The 17,250-nt window shown below is 34.9% G+C and overlaps 1 protein-coding gene across 3 annotated transcripts in view; it reads right to left on the reverse strand.

Moving 5' to 3' along the window:
• The window catches only part of EMB (embigin), a 92,453-nt gene that overhangs the window by 12,453 nt on the left and 62,750 nt on the right, over window positions 1-17,250 (reverse strand). For all 3 annotated transcript variants that reach the window (XM_014559686.2, XM_032471871.1, XM_014559685.2), the window contains 2 exons: window positions 7,923-8,106; window positions 7,605-7,693 (listed from right to left, as the gene is read on the reverse strand). In XM_014559686.2, coding sequence (XP_014415172.2) covers window positions 7,605-7,693; window positions 7,923-8,106 — 273 coding nt within the window. The remainder of the gene's footprint in view (window positions 1-7,604; window positions 7,694-7,922; window positions 8,107-17,250) is intronic.

The raw sequence follows: 17,250 nt of genomic DNA on the forward strand, positions 1-17,250 counted from the left end.
GGGTTGAAGATAATTTCTCCTTTCAGTTTCTCATTAATATATGATTTTCTTTCTGTAGTTTTTTGTTCTGTATAAAATGAACTAATTTATAGTAGTTTGGATATATAGTTGGAGTAGGTAGCACAACATAACTATCAGTAATGTAGAAACAGAAGAAAGGTCTTCTATTATTAAGCCTATTAACAACTGTAAGTATTGTAATAAACTGTTACATGCTTTGGATAAGAAAGAAACTTCCTGTCTTCACGCCTATTCTTTATTCCAACCTACTAAGTTACTTTAGAACAATTTTTTTTTTCAAAGTTTACTTTTAGATGGTATTTGAGTGAAGGGACAAAATTTTCAGGACTTAAAATCTTTAGTGGACACATATTTATGAAAAGAGTTGGAGAAGGTGAAAACATGAGACAAAAGAAAGGAAATTTAAGAAAAAGAGAACAGTGTAGGAAAGAAAATGAGATAAAAAACAAGACTTAATATTCATGTGGTTTTTTAAAAAAACAAAAACTAATATTCATTGTGATAAATATTTTAAAGTTTGAAGCAGGTGCCATTAGTAATAGAATAAAAATAAGCACTGAATTTAGAAGAATTAAATTTTAAGGCTGTGAATATCTTTGTAAAGATAATTAAAACATAAGAACATAAGCAAAGCAATAAAAAGCCAACCAGTAGCCTCCATGGTGAAATCAGTTCCTCCTGAATGACCTCAAAGGATGTACTATAGAATGTGCACTTATGCTGGAAATATAGACATCAACAAAGATGACTTCTGTTGTTTTTATTCTCTTACTAATTTTACCAAGTTTTGTGTTCTGTTTTCCCTTTTTATTTGTTTGGTTTGCCAGCAGAGAGAGGATGTGTGAAATTGTCTAAATTTTTAACTGTTGATAAATTTTATGGATGTTGTTTGATAATCACTTGTTATACCGTATTTTGAGATTTTATTTTGTGGAGGGTCAGTGTGCAAAATTAAAAGATCAATTTTAATTGCTAAAATTTGGTTTCTAGACTAAATACATTTTCTAAATGCTCTTGGCTTTCTACTACCCGAAGATAATAAGGGGTAAAAATAGGGTTGGAGAATAGCATTTCTTCATGGGTTCTGTCTTTAGGCGATTAATGTTACAATGTGGGAAGTTTTCTATTTTCCTTATGATTTACAACAGGCCTCAACACAGTTGCACATATCACCCTCTCCTTCATGAGAAATGCTGACCAGCCAAGTGTTAAATGAGGTACTGTTAATAATGAAAAGATACAAATAAGAAAAAGGTTATGTCACCAATGAAAGTATAATGTTCAAGTAATCATAGAAAAGGTGACAGAGCAATCTATAAGTCAGTGGTTCTCATACCTTCCATAACCAAGGGAATATGTTTTGATGAAACCAAATGATCTGCAATCTTACATTTAACCACAGATGAGAACTGTCAATCAGAATTTATAATCACTCCACTAATAGTTTTCGAGTACCTAGTACAGTACCACTAGGGTGCTCCTGAGGGAGGAATGAAGTGAGTACATGCAACTGGCGTGACTGAAGTCATCCCAGCCAGAAGGAAGTGATGAGCTGACCTTGCCAGAATATATTCTAAGCACTCTGTTTGAGGCACCATTAGTCTGAGGGACATTAGGAGAAATGTGGTTAATAGGTTCCATTTCAAAGATCAGGTTATGAGTGTTTGAAGGAGTCAGCACAATGTGACAGTGATGTGACAAATATAAAATTTGGGTCCAGGAAATATTTGAATTAGACTTATAGCTTCAGTGTCACTAGTGTTGAGGACATAGGTAGGTCAGACCCCCCTGTTACAGTGTTGCTGTAAAGAATTAAGTACAAGAACATAGTACAGTAAAGTGCTTAGTGTAAACACAACAAAATTCAAGCTTTTGTTGTGATCGTGTACTGTTACTGCTTTCCTTAACTGAGCTTTCCTACAGTTTGTAATGCCCACGGCCTTTCTACCTTAGCCAGCTTAATAACATGGATCGTTGTCATGTGCAAAAATGATTTCTAGGCCAGCTGGCCTTGGGGAACAGAGAAGAAATAAGACCTAGAATACAAGGAGAACCAGAAATTCATCCAAATTCATCTCAGAGCCATAAGAATACGTAGAAATATCCCCAAACAAGGAAAAGGGTCCAAACTGAGTCTTTTACAGAAAACCCAGCCCATCTGAGAAAGATGATTAAAAGAGATTAAAATGATGAAAAATTCAAGATGAATTCACAGGAAACAAGGCCCAGAAAAATGAAGAAACAGTAGCTTTGAGAGGCTGGTGATGGCACCAGTCCATCCCTTAATAACACATATTTTAAAAAATCTTTTCAATGAAGCTGTAAAACAAATTCTACTGCCTGAAATACATATTCAAGCCCTCAGCTAAAGCAGCTGAATAAGATTTTGTTTGTATAAGGATTACAATTGAAGTATAAATTAGAAAAATTTAAATCAGGAGCCCTAATTTCCACTCCTTACCATAAAGAAATCAGGATTAAAAGTTAGAAAATATTATTTCCAGTAACATGCAGTATATGGAACAGAAAGAATGCATGGAATAATAACTTCACATATTATTGTAAAACCCCGAAATAAGAAGGAAATGGCCCATTCACCACATATTGGATTTAACAAGAAAAGGCATAATAAAGTAACTAATATTTTAAGACACCATGAGCTAAATGTTTAAGAGAATTAATTACTATACACATGCGTTTTTTAAAAATAAAAGCAAAGAGGATCTCTCTCACATAAGTGTTCTGCCCTATTACATCAAGCTACTTTTGTTATTTGTTTCAGTTTCCTCAGTCTGTGGCTACCCCTTCAGGGCCATTGGTAGACCCAGACAAAACTGTATTGGAGGAAAATAACCAATGTAAGAAAACTGGAAGCAACTCCAGGATCCAAGAGAAAAGGTTGAGCATGTGTCCTGATACCAACATAACAACTATATTTTACATTCCTGAGAAACAAGACAATAAGTTTAAATGTGAAAATATGAAAGACCTAAATTAGGCTGAACCACAGAACATAGTATTTCTGTTTAGTTTTTCTAATGGTAGAGCCAGTTTCTCATTAGACACAGGAGGCAGAGGCAGCAGAAGGCTGGGCAGTGGTCTGGACTGAAGTCCCTGGTGGCCCTCAGTGTAAGTTCCCTCCTCTCATTCAACCTTCTAGCTTTCCAGTCCTAGAGAGGAGGGTTGTCCTGGACTGATGGTGTTCCAGGGCACTGACTGGGCCTTTTTCTCTAGGACTGGGATTTTGGAGGTATAGCTAACTCAGCCTCATGCTCAGCATGTTTTTTCTGGTTCAGGAGAGTATATCCTCCTGTAGAAAAAAGTAAGTACCACACTGAGCTTGGACTGCGAAGGAACTGGTGACTGCTTTGGTGTAAGGTTAGGAAGACCTAACGGAAAAAATGAAAGAAGCGATCCAAGGACCTTATCAAGATCTGGGACAAAGGCTGGCCAATAATAAAAGGTTACTTTACTTTGGTATTCCTTTTCTGTGTGTATTTCCATATTTGAGATTTTGTTGTTAAGATGAATGATTGGATCAGGTGAGAATGGAGTTATTCTTGGGTCTCCTGACAAAATACTATCAGCTCAATACCACGTCCTAATCATACTTCATTCCAATACACACGGCACCTGGTATGGCTTTATGACTAAATGAAGTGTGAGAAAACACATGCACTTGAAGGATAAAGTCCCACTTGGAAAGATCAACCTTACTTTAGGAGAGACCTCAACTGAAGACCTGCAGATTAGGTAGAGATTTGAGCTTTAGCTAAAATATGGATTCTATTCTGAAGGCACAAATTTCCTTCCAAACCTCAGATGGAGCAGAGCCACCCTCCCTGAGTTCCACGTGGAGAGGTACAACATGTACGTATTTGGCACTGCTTATTAACAGTGTGGCTCTGATGCAGTTACTTCTAGAGCCAGGATAGGCTCACTTAAAACAAACACTGCTTTGAAGGCAGATTATGTGACTGGTTCGGCTGAGCACTAGTTAAGGGCAAAGTTTCTGCTTTCCCAGCTCATGGATCTCCCAGATATCTACTCTATTTCTTGATTTCAGCATGCTTCTTTCTGGAAATTACTCAGGTCATGCTTCAGCAGGAAAATGTGTGTTGAAAAATGATCAAAATATTGAAATTCCCCAGTGACTTCTAATCATAAGTGGAAGAAAGGCAACGTTTCAGGGGAAAAACATGGCAGAAGATACACTGTAGGAAGCCTCCAAGAGGCAGACTCAGGAAGTAAAACTGGTAGCTGCAGGGGGCTTTTCAAGAAAGTCCTGGATATTGTTTAAGGTTTGGGTGAGGAACACATGGGTATGCTATTAAATCATCCCAATTAAATGGGGTAGAGACTGAAGATAACTGAGGGATGCTGCAGAAAAACAAAACCCAAATTCTATTTTCTTTTCATCTCTTCTGTTTTCTTGACTATCTCCTAGACTAATGGCCAAGATGACATTAACCACTGCTCTGTTATGCTTTAAGTGGCTGATAACAGTGGTGTGGATCTAAGTTACAACGTGCACTGTGCTCAGGGAATATTAATTTGTTCAAACTGGTCCAGAGGTAATGGTTGGTTCTAGGCTTCTGCTTACATTTGAAAATATTTATGACTAGAAGGACAGTGATAGAGCATCCTGTTGTCCTTCTGGAACTCTGGATAAAGTAGGACACACAGAGTCTTGGAGTTGAAAGAATCTGAGTTTGAAGACTGGTTCATACTAGTGTCTGGGCAGATGGGGTCTAGGAACTATTCAGTGAAAGTCCTTGGAGTTGTAAGGTTAGAGATTTATAATTGCATAATTATGGACTAGAAAACATCAGCCTGTCATTTTGGGCTGAAGGATGTTTAGGTATTATCAAATTAGAAAAAAATATTCTTCCATATAGTCAAAAACAGCTAACTAGGCTTCAACACTGGGGTTGGAAGCTGAAGTTCCAACTGATTCTATTATGCTGCTCTTCTATGACTCCTTGGATGCTTCCCAGTGAGGACAGGTCGCTGAGCCAAGGCAGGTTCCATAGCACTCAATACTGTCAAAATCTCACCATGTCTTCGAACAAGTTCTATGTCCTATTACTTATCCTTTACCAACTAAATTTCTGCATCTTTTTACTAAGAGATTTTAACATTGATGATTATTATAGAAATTTTCAGCAACTTCATCAGAATATTTGACCTACCAAAGAAAAACGCTGTAAACCATCACTTATCTTTCTTGATGAAAGGTAATCACTGACATATTAGCAACTGCAAGTTTCCAGTGTGACTTGGTATCTCCCCTGTATTGTCATCAACAGCCAAACACACAGAGTCAGCAGATTTTTTTGCATTGTACTCATCAAGGATGTTGAGGCCCTTTTACAATCTTATAGTAATAAATCAACCAGCTCCCACGAAGGCAGAAGAGGGACTTTGCCGATAAATTATTCTGAGGACTCAGGCTGGTACACTTTAGTGGACTCATGTAGTCAGTAGCAGAATTTGTGTGTGTGTGTGTGGGAGGCTCAATTTTCAATCTAAAACAGGCTTTTCAATCACACTCAATTGTTGTATGTCTAAGGAAAGATAACCCTTCTTCTTAGGAAAAGCCATAAGCAATCCATGTGGAGAAAGAGTAAAATAGGATATCTATAAAAATATACACCATTCTAGAAGCTTTACAAGATTAATTAAATAACTATAATAGGACTTGTTCTGCAGATGCCTTTAAATTGTAGTCAAATGAAATGAGTCCTCCAAGCAATATTCAAATTAGATAAATTAAAGAATTATTATTTTAGCAAAGAAAATCTGGAAGGACCCAACTTACTAATTTTATAAATATCCTTAAGGTACAGTGCATACTTAAAAGTTACATTATTAGGTAGGTATTTAAAACTAACAAACTGGACTAAACTGCTTCAAGAAAACTATAAAAAGGAAAAAAGTAAATATTCAGTGGCTCTTTGCATTCCTTAAGCACTTGATTTCAAACCTAGGCCTTGTGTAGGTGCTCCTGACACCAGCCAGCATCAACCTAGTTATCTCAAAATACATATGAATCAAGAGGCCTTCTTTAAGACTGCTTGGCATTAAATGTATTGGTATATTGAAAGCTAAAATGCTTGTTAATCTTTACATTAGAGGCCAGAATGAGCACTTCCAAATAATAATTTATTATGAGAGTGCTAATAAAAAAAACTATATTCATTTATTTAAACTTTGAACAGACATGACTAGTATGTATTTCTAGAAAACAGTGTGATTTAGAAGGTGGGGAAAAAGCAATTTTTTAAGTTGAATCTCCTGGAAGCACTTTAAAACCTCAAGATTTGATGAGTATTTCCTCAAGACTTGTAGGCCTTCCTTACACATTTAAAGAAGACAATAAAATGTTTACTAGGATACTCTGTTAGTCCATGTGTTTAGTGCCTATTAGCTCACTAGGATGCAGGGGAGAGAGAGAAAAAAACTGGGGAAAGAAAAGAAAAAAGGGAAGGGAAGAAAAGGAGTAAGGGAAGGAAATGTATATGGTACCTGTATCCTTCACTAGGTTAAGTTTGGCAAATGGGTAAAAGAAGTTTAAAAGAGAATGTACATGATTAAAATAATCAAAAGACGGTAATCGTTTCTGCCTTTGCAGAGACCAAAATGCATGAATACAAGGATTTATATTTACCCAAAAGGAACATTTATAAAACCACATGATGGAAAGGAGTCTATGAGTGCAAAGGGACCACGGGGAGGGATTAAGGAGGGAACCATCTTAATTCATGGCAGTGAGGAAGCAGGCCATTCTGCTATTCATGGGACCTTGGGGACAGTATCCATATTTTCAGAGCAGCTAGCCAGATTTCACAATTTTTAGGAAAAGTAGAAAACAATTTTTCTTGTGCCCTGGAAAATTAATGTGATACAAAGCCCAAAAGAGTTAATATGGCAACAGACTGTATTTCCCAAATACGAGCAAGGCCAGTGACATTCACTGATCTATCACAGAATATGGGTTTTTCGTGAAGATAATTACCAAACTTGAACAACTAGTCTTTATTATGAGATTGAGACCTTTAAGTTTTGATTTAATGATGGTAAAAGTAAAATAGTTTGAGTTGTTCCCACAGGGGAGAGCCATGGGTTAAGTTCTGGGGTTTGTCCTTACTTGCTGAAATGAAAACCAGGCAACCTGTGTGCATCTCCATATTATTTCTAAAATCCCAAGTCCTGGAGCCACTGAGACAGAACACCAAAGCATATTCTCACAGTCCAGGAGAACAAAACACAGACACCTAAGGAATATTATTAAAGCTCTGAGCTTAGAAGGCTAAATAAATAAATTCAAAAGATTGCTACAACTAGCAAATAACTTGGCAGCCCGGTCTTTCAAATTAAAAACCGGTTCTTTATACTGGGGGAAGGAGCACATGGGAAGTTCCGTTTCCAAGGTAGCCACTTATGAGTCAATGGAAAGAAAATGATGATTTTCTTTCAGCTGCATTATGTTTAGTAATGTAATAATAGTTTTAAAACTTGAGGATTTAGAATTCTAAGAAAATAAAGCTGAAGTTATTACTCTATAAATTATTAGTACTAACCTTTGAAATTAAATGTGCCCCTTTGTTCCTTTTTCTCTCCAAAGACACAAGAGTAACTTCCCATTTGTTTGCTATTAACGATGGTGAACCTAAAGATAATTTATTAACACAGACTTAGTTCTCAAAACATGTTAATGAAAATGAAAAGACTCAGCCATTAATCAAAAATTTTAAATAGAAACAATTCTATAAATATGAAAATTAGAATATTAGCATAACATTCAAGTGACAGCAAAGGAAAGAATGCCTCGGCAGCAAAAATGTTTAGAATTTCACTAATTTCATCTCACCACACAGGTTAAAATTTTGTATACTCACATGTATTGGGTATACAGGATGCTTCCTGTTGCATTAAGATAATTAGTCTCAAGTATTTCATCATCTTTTCTCCAAGTTACATTTACTGAATTCAAATCCCCAGATGTTGTGAATTGGCAGATGAGTTTTATATTAGAAGGTCTTTCTAAAGTGATATTTTTTTCTACTGGCATATTAGAATGTTCTATTAGCCACAAAAGAAAACAGGAAAAAAAAAGATGTTATAAAAGTTACACTTAGGGGAAATCCAATATATAATAAAACAGTTTAAATCATCAACAGTAGTGCTCTATCAAGTTTCTTAATGTAACATTCTTTTGAAGAATTATTCTTCTGTCAACATAGATTTGGTTCCCTTTATTATTTTCTTTCATATACACAACTGAAGAAAAGTTTTGTTACAACAGTAATGGAATCACAAAAGCCTATGGCTATGATCTTCAACTTGCTCTCTAGCTGGCAAGGATACGGGTGGGGGTGGGGGAGTACCGTTTAAAGAAGTGCCATATGCTCTGACAGTGTAGAAACAGCATAGTAGTAAAAACAATAATCATTTTTTACTATAAGAATATTCCGTGTATAATGTGGGTTTGTATGACATACTGATTCTATCATTCCCAGTCTTCTTACTCCTTAAGAACTTGTAGGGATGGAGTAAAGACACGAACGTAAGACAGAAAAGTTTAAATAAACACCCTGCAGTTCTGAATTTTCACTGAACTTGAAATATCAGTACAAAGTTGTGGGGTGACATATATAAATACGTAGGTGTAGATATACAGATATATAGATATCTCCCACTTGCAGAAAATACAGAGAGCCAAGTTTTTTATTGTGAACAGTGGTAAATAAAGGAAAAATATCAAGCAAGCACACTACTCTTCCTACATTAAATGTACCACTGGTAACCAAACAATAGAGGAGAATGACTTTCTCTTCATAGAATTCCATTAAACAAATGAAGAAATCACAGAAATGTAACACAATGATGCAGCTGCCCCTATTGAATCATGAATCCAGGCATTTTGCATCAACTGCTGCATTCATCTCAAAGACAGAATTATGCTTCTCCTGAGGAGGAACACCCCACTATCCAGCAAGTAATCTTGTCCAAAAAAGAAAAAAAAAGTAAAGGGGAAGGGGCCCTGAAACTAAGTCTCTAGATCCAAATTCCAGTTTACAGGAAATATAGAGGATGGGAAAACATGTTAAATTACACTCCATGAAAGAAATCAACAAATTCCAGGTTTGAGAAGACCCTACAAGATGAATGATCTGGGTTTTCCAACAGATAAGTTAGAAAATGGAGAGAGAGAAACCTGAAAGTAAAATAATTTTTAAAAACATGCATTTTTTAAAAAGTAAAATAAACTATAACATTTAGGGATGTATACATAATTAATAAAACAATTTTATTTATTTTTTATTATTGAAGCACAGTCGATTTATAATGTTGCGTTAATTTCTGGTATACAGCATAGTGATTCAGTTATACATATATATGTTCCTTTCCATATTCTTTTTCATTATAGACTATTGTAAGGTATTGAATATAGTTCATTGTGCTATAAAGTAGGCCCTTGTTTAAAAACAATTTTAAAAAGCAAGGAAGTGACTATATAAAAATCAGAATAGTGATGGTTACTTTTAATGTGAAAGAAAGGGTTGTGTTTGGGAGAGGGCACTGCATTACATAAACACATTTCTCAATCTCATGCTCAATAGAATAGTATCATTAAAAGTAGAATGCAGAGGCAAAATGTAGAAAGAAAAAAGCAGAACTTAAAATAGTATAACACCACTTTTAATTACATTTAAAGCTTTACAAAAATGCTTCCTTAAGCATGACCAGGTGCAAAGTTTGCAAGCAGTGGAGAACAGCTAGTGTGAAGTGCTTTGTGAGCACATGCTCGAAATAAATGCTCAGATAAATCCAAAATTGCTGAATTGAATTTTACGCCTAGAAAGGAGAAACAAAACAAAACCCTAGGTATAGAAACTTAACAAGATTCAATTATACAGGGAAAAAACTGAGTCAGTAAAACTGCATATTAACTGAGCACCTAGTACATGCAGAAATTACACTAGTTACTAGTAATGGGAGAAAATGTTTCAGGAGCTACTGTATTTGGTCCTGAGCATCTGTTTTCTGTAAATTTTCTTCACTTCACCTTTAGCTCTAGGATTGCCTTAAAACTTATTAGTCCTATCTCTCTGTCAGAGAAATTTACTTTGTTAGTCAATTTCTTAAATGAGTTTTCTACACACAATCTGTCCTCACAGGCATTCTCTTTTCAATACAACATATTCCGTTATCTTGCTCAGGACATCACAGAAAGTGCTTTCTTTAGGTTAAAAATGGCCTAATTGTTTTACCTAATGTCCTCTTTTCAGAGCTTATATTTTATTTGATGTCTCCTAAATATCAGATATTGCCAGAGACTACCTACTCCTTGAAATTCCCTTTACTTGGCTATTTCATGATCCTAACATTTCACTAGCCACACCAGTTCTTCTACCTACCTCATAAATGGTTTTATTTATTTATTTATTTTTCACCACGGAAGGGCCTTTATGGCAGCAGGGCTGAACGTACAAAAAAAATGCTCAGAGTCGCAAGTATAGATACCAGGAGTGAGGAAAAGTAGAAGGCTCAAAAGCCCTTTGGGGCTTTGCTGTCCGGTCTCTTTACTTTGCAATTTGACACTCCCATGTTGGACTCAATTAGTATTTGTAATATCCTTTATTTGTAAAACTCTTGGCTCCATTCAAGACTTCTTGATCCCCAGGTCCGTAGCTCCAGATATCTACTGAGCTTTAAAGTTAGGTATCCTGAAGGTACTTCAAACTCAGTGTATATTCAAGGGCGATGCATTAGCCTTCTCTTCCCTTGACACATAACACGAAATCACATCCAGTAGAATTCAGTTGAATCTATCTCTGAAATGTCCATCAAATTTGCCCAGTTGTCTCTAACCCTCCCTACTATAGGGCTTTGAAGGGGTTCAGAATACGTTGCCCCCAAAATATGGCATCTTGGTACACTGAATATTTTAAGCTAAAGGAGTTTGTGAAAACAGAGAAGCAGGAAGGTCACTCTGACCTTCCCCCACCCTTCTTCCCTGAAACAGGTCAGAAAGGTCCTAGTAGATGGACCATCACTCAAGTCTCCAAAACACTCTTTCACATCTGGCAAAACTCTGCTTTAGGGATAAAGTCTTTGTAGAGTCTTATGAGTCTTTCTCACGCCTGAGCTGAGTTCATTCCCGCTGGTCACAGGTCAGCCCAGAGAAGATGCAAGAAGCTCTGGCGAGTCAGAACATCCCACCCAGAAAAGGCTATTTGACTCTTGCATTATTTCTTTGGCATCTTGTGGGGCTGATGACAGACTGTCCTGGGGAAGTACTGGTAGGGAAATGAAGCAGAATTCTCTTTCCTAGCAGGAAGCATTACAGAGATATTTTCATTCCAGGGGTGATTCCAGGTCACCGTGCTCTACTTGGTGATGTGGTTCACTGGAGCCCCATAACATAGCAGGAGGTTAGAATATGAATTTTTCCCCCACTTCACAAGAGAGCAGCCTGATGTCTAGGGTTCCTTGCCTGAGGTTACTCACAGGACAAAACAAACTGTATCAGACACCTCAGTTTCCCCATTTGTAAAATGGGACAATACATATTTCATGAGATAGAAAGGATTAAATGGATTATCATAAGAAAGCTATTAGTAATAAAATATAGTAATTGCTGAGTAATTACCCACTCCCTTCCTCTCACCATTTATCTCATTGGAGAATATAACAAAAGTTACCAAGTATGTTGCTAAAAGTTGTATATCAATTTTATCATTTAATCACAGCAGTTCTATGGATTAAGTACCATTATTATCATCACTATGTCAGGTGAGGAAGCTGAGGCAAAGAGAGGTTGACTATCTAGCCCAAAATCATGCATCAAGATAATAAGCAGAAATCTCAAGTTTAAGTGTGGTTGAGTCCAGATTCTTGTAATCAACAGTATATCCCAACTCTCATCAATATGAAATGTTCCTCACAATGGAATTAACTTTTCATCACTTTCAAACTATTGACCCAAGAGTTTAAATGAACTGAAACATTAATATAAGATGAAACAAATTTATAATGTAGCAATATAGCAATGTGATGATATATGAATGGTGTGATCAACATTTTTTTAATTAAAAATTTTTTCTCTTCCAATTTTATTGAGATGTAATTGACATACAACACTGTCTAAGTTTAAAGTGTATAGCATAATGATATTACTTACATATATCATGAAATGATTACCACAATAAGGTTAGGGACATCCATCACCTCATATATATACAAAATAAACGAAAAAGAAAAAAGTATTTTTTCCTTGATCAACATATGTTAAACATTCACACTTTCAACTAAATGCTTCTATTAAAACTGCAACATAGCCTTTCTTCATGCCAGGCCATCCTCCAAGTCCTAATTGTTATCTCACTGTTTTTATAGTACTTTGTAGGTGCTTCTGCAGCCTAATTTCCTTCCTGTCAGGAAATCACAAAAATCAAAAATATGTAAAAGGTTTTACCTCTAACATTAGAATATTTTGTGGTTATCCAACAAAGTAATATGTCCATTGAACTCATTGGATAATGTTTCAACTTCCCCAAAACTTCACAAATGCATCTCTGCTGTTTTAGAATGTTACAAAAACATCCACGTCATCTACATTTCCAAGACCATACTCATTTGCTCAGTTTCTGAACTATATTTTTAAAAGTGTTCTTTAAATCATACAGTAATTTACATCTGCCTAAATATTTTCTTATTCTCGTAATTAAAACTTTTTGAAGAATATGGAACTTTCTCAACATAAAAGAAAAACTGATTAAAAACTGGGGAGAGACCCGAATAGACATTTTTCCAAAGAATACATACAGATGGCCAATAGGCAAATGAAAAGATGCTCAACATCACTAAACATCAGGGAAATGCAAATCAAAACCACAATGAGATATCTCCTCACACCTGTCAGAATAGCTGTCACCAAAAAGACAACAAATAGCAAGTACTGGCCAGGATGTGGAGAAAAGGGAACCCTTGTGTGCTTAGGAGGGAATGTGAATTGGTGCAGCCATTATAGAAAACACTATGGAGGTTCCTCAAAAAATTAAAAATAGAGTTACCATACAATCCAGCACTTCCACTCCTGGGTATTTATCCAAAGAAAACAAAAACAATAATTCAAAAAGATATATGCACCCCTATGTTCACTGCAGCATTATTTACAATGGCCAAAATATGGAAGCAACCTAAGTGCCCGTTAATAGATGAATGGATAAAGAAGATGTGGTATATATATACAATGAATTATTACTCAGCCATAAAAAAGAATGAAATCTTGCCATTTGTGACAACATGAATGGATCTACAGGGCATTATGCAAACTGATAAAAGTCAAAGAAAGACAAATACTATGTGATTTTCAGTTATATGTGGAATCTAAAAAATAAAACAAATGAACAAATATAACCAAACAGAAAGAGTCACAGAGAATAAACAAGTAGTTGCCAGAGGAGAGGTGAGTGGGGGGATAAGAGAAATAGGTGAGGGAGTTAAGAGATACAAACTTCTAGTTACAAAATAAAAAGTCACAGGTATGAAATGTACAGTGTGAGGAACACAGTCAATAATACTGTGATATCTCCGTGTGGTGACAGATCGTAACCAGATGGTGGTAGTGACCACTATGAAATGTACAGACACACCTAATCACTATGTTGTGCACCAGAAACTAGCATATTGTTGTAGAGTCACTATACTTGAATAACAAACAAACAAGCAAACTCATAGGAAAAAACATCCAATCTGTGGTTACCAGAGGCGGGGGAATGAGATAAAGGTAGCCAAAAGATACAAACTTATAAGATAAATAAGTACTAGGGATGTAACATACAACATGATAAATAGAATTAACACTGCTATATGTTATATATGAAAGTTGTTAAGAGTAAATCCTAAGAGTTCTCATCACAAGGAAAATTTTTTTCTTTTTCTTGCATTTTACATCTGTATGATAGATATTCACTAAACTAATCATTTCATGATGTGTATCAGTCAAATCATTCTGCTATACATCTTAAACTTATACAGTGATGTATGTCAGTTATATCTCAATAAAACTGGAAAGGAAAAAAGTATATGGACCTTCAAGATTCCTTGTAATCTTCATAGATATGGCAACAGTTAGACTCTAATGGGTCCATTTAGGAATCATATCATTTGAAATAGAAGTCTACTTTGTTCTTACATAAAAAAGAAAAAAATGGAAAAAGTCAATTAAAATTCTGTGCATAAGATAAGTGTTTCCAAACACTCTTTAAAGGCAGAAACTCTTATTAAAAAGAGTTAAGTACACTACCACATATAAAACTGGTAAGATGGGGCAATTCTGACTGAAGCAGAGATGGAGCTCTCCAGCAGTTTGCAGTAGAAGTCAAAGAGGTCCTATGCTACATCCTAGAATATAGATAGAAAATCCAGAATTCTTACAGAAACAGTTAGAAAGCCACTCTAACATGAGTCTAACACCCATATTTAAAAGTGGAGCAATCAATTCTATGTTTTACATGATATTGTTCCACTAATGTCATACTTCTTACCATATGGAGCTGAATTGACTTTATAAAATAACTCCTCTGACTAACAACAAAATATGTTAAACTGCATATTCAAAATTTGTGAAGTAACATAAGAGCATTGCTTGAGTCGTATGATTTTCATCCCTCTCCCAAAGTAAATCTCATATTGAAATAAATAATTATAATCATCATTTTAAAAATTTAATCTCTGATTTATATGCCATCTGATCAGTGCAATACTGATGTGATACAGTCTAAAATACATGTGATTTCTAAATTCCATAAGCTTGAAATGTGAAATCACCAATGGGCACAGAGAAACCTGAAGAGACATAGTGTATGTATGTGTGTGTATATATATACATATAGAGAGAGAGAGAGAGAGACAGAGAGAGACAGAGAGAGAGAGAGAGAGAGAGGAAGGACATAAAATTTCCAAGGCCTCCCTTTAGAAGTCCTCAAGAACTGTGTGGTTGGTGTTATATGAGCACAGCCTATTATGAAACTTTTGGGAATTTTATACAGTTATCCTCAAAAGGAAGGGAAATAATAGAAAATGTGGACAATTTCTACACAAATGAAGCCCAGTTTACCAAACATAATTCATCAAATATTTAAATATTCTGGAAAATGTGCTTAAATTATCTAAGAAAAGATGCTGGCCAAGTTTTATTAAACAAGGTTCCTGCTGATCAGTGTTTTCCTCCACTTCAATTAGTATAAGTTATGATTACTTCTATACTTTCTAAACTAATTTAAGTTCATTTCAAAGAAAAATGAAAAAAGGTACATGGTTCCATCTGAATTTCAGAAAGGCATGTTTTCCTTTTTTTAACAATGTAATATTTAACTTGAGGATACAGCATTGAGTAATAATCTAACAACTAAATACATTTTTCCTCATCATAAGGAGTAGAACAAATAGTATTGCAAATACTGTTTACACCAATTATAGCAAAACTACAAGCAAATAGTTAAACTGTTTTAGTAATCAAATAGGTTACTATTACTTCCAAATATTTAACACAAAGTTAACCCAACACTGTAGCAATGGACTATTATATTTTTGGATAACCAAAATTAAAATAAAGATATGCTAGTTAGCTTGGCTGTAGTAACATTTCACTATATATATGTGTGTGTGTGTGTAACCATCATGTTGTACATCTGAAGTATATGCAATTTTTATCTTAAAAAATATGTATATGGAAAAATTTAAGTGTAATTTAACTGTTAAAGTTACCCTAAGTCAAATGAGATCTAAATCACATGTGAAAATACAGTATCATAAAGATGCTAATTCTCCACCAAATTAATCTACAGATTTGGTGAAAAATCAGTCAAAATCCAGAAAGTATTTTTATGGAAACTGATTCCAAAAAAAGTCCACATGAAAAAAGTAAAACTCCAGGAAATAGGAAAAGCTTAAAAAAAAAAAAAAAGAGCAAAGATATAAAGATAAGGTATTTCAAAAACTAATATTATTTTGTTAATGAAGCTGGAAAACACCAAGAAATTAATGGAATAAAATAAGCAGAATATTTCAGGCTGTATGTCAGAAATTATTAGTGGGTCAGGAAATCAATTTAGTAGTTACCCCAGGTTTGTTTTTTAATGGATTGTAAGAGAGGAGAAATTATCAAAGTGTAACTCATCTCTTAGGTGTGGGTGTTGCTTGACTTGGATGTGTGCATGCATGGTGGTGCATCAGTTTACAAGGCAGATTTATTCCTTACTTTGCACAGCTCTATGAAAAGTTTCAAAACCATTGAAACAGCAGAAAAACAGAATAGCATATGGGAATTGCAATATGATTAGGGTAGTATTTCAAAGCAGTAGGAAAAAGAACTATTCAGTAAAGGATGTTGAGACATTATCTATCTAAAATAATAATAATACAGGTAGTACTCTGTCACACACAATACATGAAACCATATTTTAAATGGGTTAAAAACTGAAGGTTGAAAAACTCCTACTGAAAGACTCCTATGAAACTAATAGGAGAAAATGTATAAATGAAAAGCTGCTACATAATAAAAATACCATGTAACAATTTAAAGACAAGAAAGAATATCTGCAACTTTTATAAAAAGTACAGATTAATATTCAAAGTTTATAGCTGTCTCATTTACATCAATTGAAAACTGTATAAACACAGAAGGAAAATGGATAAAGGATATTAACAGATAAACACACACACACACACACATATACATATATATAAGTATGCCCAACTCCAAAATGCAAATTAAAACAGCAGTGATACAGCTTTTCACACTCCTGATGGCAAAGACAAAATTTTAATAACATCAAGGTTGGTCAGGATCTAGGGAAAATCATACTTAACTGTGCAGGTGGGGGAAGGGGTAAATAGTCAGAAATACTTTGGAGGGCAATTTTCAGGTATATATTAAAATGTGCATGGTTTCTACTTTACAGTATTTATCCTAGAGGAACTCACACAATCATGCCCAGAAAGAGATATGTAGAAGTGTTCATTCCTGCAGGGTTTACAATAGAAAACATTTAAATGAACTATGGTCTATTAAGAGAAAACAGTTCAGGTAAGCTGGGCTATCTATACTGTTTCCAAAGGAAAAGAAAAAACTCAATCTATAGATGGTATGGCTAGAATGCCAAGAACTAATGTTGAACGATAACAAAACGCAATTTTCAGAATGACACATATGAG

Source organism: Camelus ferus, chromosome 3 (assembly GCF_009834535.1).
Source record: "Camelus ferus isolate YT-003-E chromosome 3, BCGSAC_Cfer_1.0, whole genome shotgun sequence".
Taxonomy (NCBI): domain Eukaryota; kingdom Metazoa; phylum Chordata; class Mammalia; order Artiodactyla; family Camelidae; genus Camelus; species Camelus ferus.